The sequence below is a fragment of the Octodon degus genome, unplaced genomic scaffold (genome assembly GCF_000260255.1).
Source record: "Octodon degus isolate 3935 unplaced genomic scaffold, OctDeg1.0 scaffold00024, whole genome shotgun sequence".
NCBI lineage: Eukaryota > Metazoa > Chordata > Mammalia > Rodentia > Octodontidae > Octodon > Octodon degus.
The window spans coordinates 20,502,082-20,510,991 of NW_004524600.1; the positions used below are offsets into that span (position 1 = coordinate 20,502,082).

Below are 8,910 nucleotides of genomic sequence, written 5' to 3' on the forward strand. Positions count from 1 at the left end.
AGGATCATTGCCTTGCCCATCTTCTACATATAACTGTATGGCTTGACATTGTCATGTTTCCTAGCTCTTCTCCTTTCCCTCTCTTGATTAGTTAGTCCTCAAGATCCTGCTTTCCTTTTACTTATACCTCACTTTCTTAAGGAGATATCATTTCCAACACACACATATTCAGGCACACCAATTAAGTTAAACTCTCCAGACCACCCTTGTTGTTCGAGTATGCATTTTAACTTGATAGGATTTGTAATACTTGCTTGGTGTCTTTTTTTCCTCATAAGCACATAACACCCTTTGAAAATTACTCCGGAGACATTCCTTTGAAATGTAATAATCAGGAATGAATGCAAACCCCCTTTTCTCCAACTTTCTTGGGAGCATAGCATGGCAATTAGGGACACCAAGGACTCAGTATACTGGCTGGCTCCACTCCAATGTCCTCTGGTCCTGTTCTGCTCCTTCTCTAGCACTTAGAAGCCCGTCCATGTCCAGTTTCAGCAGTGGTGAGCTCAGTGTTTTTTACCCATTGCAGAAATCTTGATCAACTTTGGTGTCGCTTTTCTGTCTGTACTCTCTTAGATCTGGTTCACATGTGCACCTAATTAAACAGAGCCCCATCTCTCATGGCAGATCTCATGTTCTATGAGAAGTTCCCATGTTAAAACTTATAATCCAGGGCTAGCCAAGTAACTCAGAAGATTAAAGCACTCACAAGCAGGTGCAGGGGTCAGGGGTTCAATTCCCGGGCCTGCCGTGCTGGCCTCGCCCCAGAGGCATGCAGCAATTGAGACTGGGCATGGTGGCGTGCATCTGTAATCCCAGCACTTGGGAGGCTGTGAACAGGCAGATCACTATATAGTAGAGAGACCCTGAACACCCTGTAGACTCTTCCAAAAAAATAAAAAAAAAAAAATAAACCTTCTAATCCACTGAATACAATATTAATAAATTCCCATTTAGTAAAAGAAAATAAGATTCTTTTCCATTTGGGATGAGATTATTTTCCATTAGTACTGTTATTTTGAAATAGCCTCAGGAAAAATTCTGCCTCTTTCTTGGGGAGGCATTTCTGAATAATGTCCACAAGCAAATACTATGCTTGGAGTAGTTCAGGGTGAAATAAATTTTCTACTACAAATAGCATCACTCAGACACCGCTCTTGATTGCAGTTGTGGAGCCTTGCTGAGATTGTACTGAGGAGGCCTTATGAGCCTAGGTTTCATTTTTATGGCTAGGATTGTAACTAATAGGCTTTGTGATTTAGTAATAAAGAGGACTAGACCTGGGAACCAAGTTGTCTGAGCCCTGTGAGACTTTAGGCAGTTGTTGAACATTTTCATTCACTTTCAAAAGAAATAACACTGAATCTGAGGTATAGTGAATGTTCAGTGAGCTTTAGTCATTAAAATGATCATAAACTTCACTATTTCTTTCACTACTTTGGAGAACAAATGACCAGGATGTGCTGTTTTCACCATTTTCTACCAGAAAATAGAAATATTGATGTGTAGCAATGCTAGCTTAAAGTAGAGTGTAAGCTTTTATGGGTTGTTTCATTTATACCTGACTCTGAGTTCTATTTGTGAGACGTTTGTCTTTCTCTCTCCCTACCCCAATCTCTATATTTTGTAGTGATGGATGGGCAGACAGAGATGAAGTCATCGAAGGCTATGAAGTAGAAGCGAATGGGGGCATCACGATAAAGCTGCAGTCTCCAGAGGTCAGATCGTTTGATGATTATTTCCTGAAGTTAAGGCTGGATACAAACACGAGGAATCCCTGGTTCCCTGAGTTCTGGCAACACCGATTCCAGTGCCGTCTACCAGGACACCTTCTGGAGAACCCCAACTTTAAAAGAATCTGCACAGGTAATTCTTATTCACATACTGACAACTCATAGCCTTAGTCATCTCCTCTGGCTCTATTTCTGGTTGTGGATTAAAAAAAGGTGCTAGGGTCAAAGATCTAAAAAGATAACATAGCCCTCTTATTAAATAGAATAAAGTAAAAATGTTTCCCTTCAGGGAGTCAAGTGCTTCTTGTATTCTAGAAAAACTACTTTGTTCTCTGGTAGGACCAGTGATAAAGAAATAATATAATTAGATGCAAATAAAATTGAGAAATCACATATCTATTATTCAATCCAGAGAGGAGATTTCCTTTCACTGTGTATGTATTTAGCAGGTCCTGGACAGAGACCAAAGTAAGCCACACTAGCTTTTTTCCCTTTTGGGAGTTGCTTTAATTTACAAATCAAGGCAGGAAGAGATGATGCCATCTTAGGCCACCCAATCAAAATGGTTTTTGTGGATACAGGTTCTAATCAATTGGATTCTGCTCTGTCAACCAGAACAATGGCCCCAACTGGAAAGATACTTCCTGTGTGCTGCTCATTGATAATATGCCAGGAAGGGGGCACCACATTATCTCAGGTTCTTCAGGGACTTGGGGATCCCCACAGGCTACCCTTAGACCCCACCTTGGTCTTAACACGTAAGCATTATCATTGCTATGTAACTTTCGTAAGTATTAGCATTTACGCAAATTTTATGGACATCATCACTGCTACATAAGGGCATTCACTGCCTTCCCCTGTTGATTTTAGTATTATGGCACAAAGACAAATCAAATTTGGTCTATCATAGTGTCATTTGAATTCAGTTATTCAGACTGGATTACACTGTTCTACCCATGATGGTAGATTATGTACTGGGTTGAACCAATGGAAAGACAGTGTCAACACTGACCAAGACCTGCAGGACCTAAGGAAGTGCAGCTTGGAGAAGGATGCATGGGCTAATTGGGGATGCATTAAACATGAGATCTCTTAGTGGCCTATATCACAAAGTCATTGTTTTTTAAAAAATTATTAGTACATGTTTGCAGTACACGATATTTACATTCCTTGTGAGGAATTGATACATGCACATAGCTTATCTTAATTCTTTGTACTTTCTCTTCCTTTCCCTTCTTTCCCTCTTCCTCTCTCTATGGATCCCTTCCCATTTGATAAAAGAGTATTTTCTTACTTCCTACTATCTATCTTTTATTGTGTACTTTTTAATAATTTGGGTTTCTCCCTGTAAGAGAAACCATGGAATATTTAAGCTTGTTTCTGTTTGATTTCACTTAACATTATAGTCTCAATCTGTGCCTATTTTGCTAAAAATTACTCATATTTATTTTTTATTTGGGAAAGAATAGTACTCCCTTGAAGATAAATACCACATTTGCTTCATGTGTTTGTCAGTTTCTGGCCATATAGACTCCTTTTAAGTGTTAGCTATTATGAATTGTGGTGTGAATCACATTAATATGGTATCACTAAGTCTTTGGAGGAAGAGATATAGAAAAGAAATACCTGGGTCAAATGGAATTTCTAGTTTTAATTTTTTGAGCAATCCTCATACTGATTTAATAGTGGATTTACTAGTTTACATTTATACCAATAATGTAGAAGCCTTCTTTTTTCTCTGAAGTTTTGAAAGTATTTGTTATTATTTGATTTCTTGAAGATACTCATTCTTTCTGGAATGAGAGGCACTTTAATTTATATTTCTTTAATGGTCAATGTTGTTGAATAATTTTTTATTCACTTATTGGCTATTTGTATTTCTTCTAAGAAGTATCTGTTCATTTCAAGTCTCCATTTGAGGGACTTTTAATTAGGGTGTCTATTTTTTTAAATGTCCTAGGTATTAATCCATTGTCTGAGGAACAACTTGAAAAAATGTTTTTCCATTCTTTGAGTTATTTCTTCACTCCCTAGATGCCCTCTTTGCTATAAAGAAGGTTTTTAATGTGAAGTGATCCCATTGGTTGATTCTAGGTACTATTTCCTGCATAACCAGGGTTCTGTGTTCAGAAAGTCCTTGAAGTCATACAATTTCAAGACTTTCACCTATTTTATCTTTGAGCAGATTGTGTCTGCTTTAACATTTAGATCTTTGATCTGTTTTGATTTATTTTAGCACATGGTAAGAAGCAGGGGTCCAGAGTCAATCTTCAGTACGTCAGTGGCCAGATTTCACAGCACTATTTATTAAAGAGATTCTTTGCTTCAGTGAATGCTTTTGCCCCCTTTGTTATAGGTAAAATAATTAAATATAAAAAGGCAACAATTTTCCTCCTATATTAATATATTTTGCAAAAGTATCCTTCAAAATTGATGAAGAAATAAGATATTTCCAATAGTTCCATGATAGAGACTTGAATATATTCATAAACATTAAACCAATACTCCAAAAATTTCTCAAAGATATTCTAGAAAGAAACAATGAAGCTGACAAAGACAAAAGGTCTAATAGGATACATACAACAGGTAAAGTAAACAGTTAAATAGCATGAAAAGGAAAGTAATCAGAAAGAAAATAATGCAATGGCAGGAATATGTTAATACCTGTCAGCAGTAACTCTTGGTATGAATGGTCTCAGTTCTCCAATCAAAAGACCTAGAATAGCAGAGGGCACCAATAAAGAAAACTTGGCGGTATGCTGTGTATAAGAAATACATTTCCCTCAGATTTATAGACTAAAGATAAAAGGTGGGAAAATAGTAATACATCATATCTACAGAAAGAAATACAAAAATCACACGTTCATCTCAAAAGATGCAGACAAAATCTTTGATAAAATCTAACATCTATTTATGTCATCATATTTCATTAGTAAATATCAGAACACTGCTTATTAAACATACGGATTTATCGGAAAATATAATGCAAACTAAGCTCTCATAAATAAGCTAAATTCTGCATCTATGTACGTGTACACTAACACTTTAGATTTTCAATTTTCACAGCACATGTAAATGTCAACGTTAAGGCTGATGCTTGAGTAATGCAGGAAATAGTTACTTGAAAATTTATGAATTATTCCTTTGTTTTGTTTGACTCTGAAAGTCAGTTTAGAGAGCAATTTTAACATTTCTCAGGTATGTTTGTTTGTGTTTCATTCTAGTGTCAAATTCAGAAAACATTTCTGTGTTCTTGTTCAAAGCAAGGCAAATGCTTATTTAATTTTCTAGTTGAAATGGATTCATAAGACATATTAATCTTTTCTGCTGCTGAAGATCCAGAATTTTATCTTTAGCAGTGTTAGCTATATTGTCTGTATACACACATTTATATTGCTTTTCAGCTTTGTTCCCTATGTTTCTTTGAAACTGCCTTCAATGTTATTGACAATTAAGGTTAGCTTTTACTTCTGATATTATTCTTATGCACTTGAGTTTCTTGCATAATAAATAAATTCTCTAATCTTTTAATGAATATACAAGCACATTTATAAAATTTAGTGTGAAAAAGTAGAATTAACCTTCCCAGATTTTTGATAGCTACTGTTTCTGTCACTCATTTTTAGACTTCTGGTGTTTTGGAAAGTTTTGATATTGATGTTTGTTTCCATAGAAACCTTTATTGAGCTCAATCTCAGATGTCACTATTGAAATAAAGAGTTTATGTACATGAGATTGCCAAATTGAATACTAAGAGTCCTGAGCCAAGGCTGAGTAATTTGGGATTCACTGTGGCTAATTAAAAAGTACTTCATGCGAAGTCCGCATCACTGCTTAATTAGTTGAGTATATCAAGGGATTGGAAATGTGTGGGAAAAGCATTGAAATATCAAAAATTAACTTGTAAAAATTTAATCATTTGGAGGACAGTGGAGAGATTAGGTATAGAGCAAATCAAAGTCACCCTCTTTAAGTAAATGAATGAACCGCTCAGGGGATCTGCATCATGTTTGCCGTGGTGCAATGCCTTATCATTCCTGATGAAAATCATTAGGAAGTTTCTTGGAAACTGATAGAATATAATGTGTGGAAGTAAGCTGTATCCAACATGAGGTCAGTGTTAGTCAGACAAACATGATTCACATGACCTGGATGACCTTACTGAACTTCGTTGTCTCAGTTTCTGCAATTGCAATATGACAGCAATATCTGTCTCACACAGCGTCTATGTCAGAATTCAATAGAATAATGAAGTGGATTATTTTATAATGAATAGTGCATGTAAAATTCCTTGCAATCTGTAAATACACCTGTCCTTTGGTATCTGCAAAGGATTGGTTCTAGGCCAACTTCTGCAGATATCGACAAAGGAGGCTGTTCAAGTCCTTTATATACAATGAAGAAATACTGCATGTGACACACACATCTTGATACATATTTACAATCAAATCTCTAGATTATGTATAATATCAAATACAGTGTAAGTTCTATGTAAATAATTGTGTTTTTTAGGAAATAATGACAGGCATACAAATCTGTACAAGTTCAGTACAGGTGCAATTTTACAATTTTTCATTTCTAAAATAATGTATGCTTGTGATGTTTAATTCATGCAGCTTTTCTTTTTATGTATAGTTTTACATAACATAGTTCATACTTTCTACATTGCTTTTTAAAAATGCATACTGCTTTTTCTTATACATCTATAGTTTTCCCTTTTTCAAAGAAGCTCCGATTCATATAATGTTTCCTATACATTTAGGTGTTTTTGTTTCTCCACAAAGTAAAAAAAAATATATACTGTAGTACTATAATAAAACGTATCCTTCCTGGACATTTTTGTTTCACTTTAGGCAATATTCTTATAGTTCCAGAATGGAAATAAACTTCCAAAAGTTCAGTCAAATGATGTGAACATTTCTAAGACTTTTGAAAATAGAGTTCCAAATGACTACTTCTGCCAGCACTGTGGGAAACATTATGCACTTTTTCATTTTGTTTGCATAGTTACAATCATAGTGTGGTGTACTTTAATTTTGTATTTTAAATTTTCTTAGAATTACACTTTATATTTTTTGATATTGCTGAATGACTTTAGAACTGCTATCATCGAGCCCTATAATACTTTATGTAATGAAAATATTAACCATTCTTATGTTGTTGGACATTTAGGATGCTTCCAGTTTTCTTTATTTAGAAACAGAGCATGGAATGAAGAGTTTCATGATGATTGTTACACAGTTTGAATTTCCCCCTTCAAATAGATTCCTCAATATGTAATTATTAGTCTAAGGGCACAATAGTATTTGGGTCTCTGAAAAACATATTGTAATTGTTTTATATTCTGAAAACACTGATATTTTCTATGGCAACCAGTATGTTAAGCTGTAAATGATTCCTGGGTTCAACATGTCCTTATCAGTTGTTTTCATAACCCATGAATTTACAGCCATAATTTTGTTTTCTTCCTTTATTCTTTGTACCATTTGGAAACAGATGGGCAAAATGCTTTTTAAAGCTAGTATATACTTGTATTTGGCTATTGTCCAAGGTATAATGAAAGAATTTAGCTCATACTTGTAATACTCATCAACAGTTTATGACTAGTAGGATACTGACAGCTAAGCTGGCATTATGGTTAGACTTTCTCCTCCAAATCATGTTGAAATTTAGCTCCTGATAAAAGATTCAAGTCTGGTCTCCCTGCTGACTCTTAGACTTTCTTGTTCTTCCATCTGGGAGACACCATGGGGTGATGCAGAATAAAAGATGATCACCACATGAAACCCCTCAATTCTGGAGTTTCTGGCCTCTAGACTCATGAACCAAATAAATGTCTGTAGTTTATAGTTCACTCAATTTATAATATTCTATGATAACTGTAGGCAACAGACTAAGATATCTAGTAAGATGCAATATCAAGACTTTCTGTCAAGGGAAGTCTTACACAGTAGCCTAAGACCAATATTGTTTAGTAAGTATCAGTGTTTACACTGGTACTGGCATAAACTTTATTATTAGTCTTCTAATTTTAGGAAGATTCAACTCTGAATTAACTGAATACTCATGTAGGTCAGTCACATTTTGCCCATTACATTTTAATGAAAATTATGGTGGTCTATAAAATAAGATAGGTCTCAGTTTACTTCAGGCCACTGGGTTTTGGAATAATAATTTCTATTTTTCCATTGGAAATCTGGCCAATATACACTCTTGAGAAACATATTTCCCTTCAACAAGAATATGGCACTGTTTGGTAAGGGTGGTGGAAAATGCCACAACTACACATTCCTATCTGTCTAGCGCCATTAGACAAGAGAGAGTATCTGTGCATCTCCCCTCATCAAGAGATGGGTTCTAGTCTCTACATTTTTTATTCTCTACATTTTAAATATCAGTTGACTTTCCAATTTATAGCTCCAGGTCTGGACCTCTAGTGACTTGAGCTGCTTCTTGGAACTCTGTCTCAGCCGTATGTAAAAGTCTGAGATGACCTCTAAAAGATGAGAAAGAAATAGGATAGATCAGAGACCTATTACCTTCTCAAGTAAGGATGTCCTGCAGCAGCTGGTCTCCAGCCAGCCGCTACCTGACTACTGGTGCATAAATGGGCCCAGCAGAGATAATTTATGTCCGACTCAGAGCAGAATAACTTCCGAGGTGATGCAAGGCTCTGGAACTAAAACCCACTAAACATTAGATGTCTTTATTATTCAGTCTTATTGTTACAGAAGAAAACTGATAAAAGGTTTCTGTAATGTAAGATTTGTACAAGGATCATTAGCTAGAGCCATTAGATAAGAGAGAGAAATAAAAAGGAGTAAGAATAGGTAAAGAAGGGGGCTGGTGAGATGGCTCAGTAGAATAAACACTTCCTTGGCAAGCACAAGGGTCAGAGTTCAATCCTGGGTTCTATAAAAAAATAGGTAAAGAAGAAGTTAAACTATCATTATTTGCAGATGACATGATACTTTACTTGGAAGACCCAAAAAAGCTACATCAAGAAGCTACTAGATTGATACATAAATTCAGTAGCATAGCAGAATACAAAATCAATGCTCAAAAGTCAATAGCATTCCTCTACACAGTTAACAAACATACTGAGATGGAAATTAGTGAAACAATATCTTTTACAGTAGCATCATGGAAAATGAAATACCTTGGAATTAATCTAACT

The 8,910-nt window shown here is 35.4% G+C and overlaps 1 protein-coding gene across 1 annotated transcript in view; it reads left to right on the forward strand.

Moving 5' to 3' along the window:
- The window catches only part of Grm1 (glutamate metabotropic receptor 1), a 463,945-nt gene that overhangs the window by 318,505 nt on the left and 136,530 nt on the right, over positions 1–8,910 (forward strand). The window contains exon 10 of the mRNA XM_004628592.1: positions 1,573–1,866. Within this exon, the coding sequence (XP_004628649.1) occupies positions 1,573–1,866 (294 nt within the window). The remainder of the gene's footprint in view (positions 1–1,572; positions 1,867–8,910) is intronic.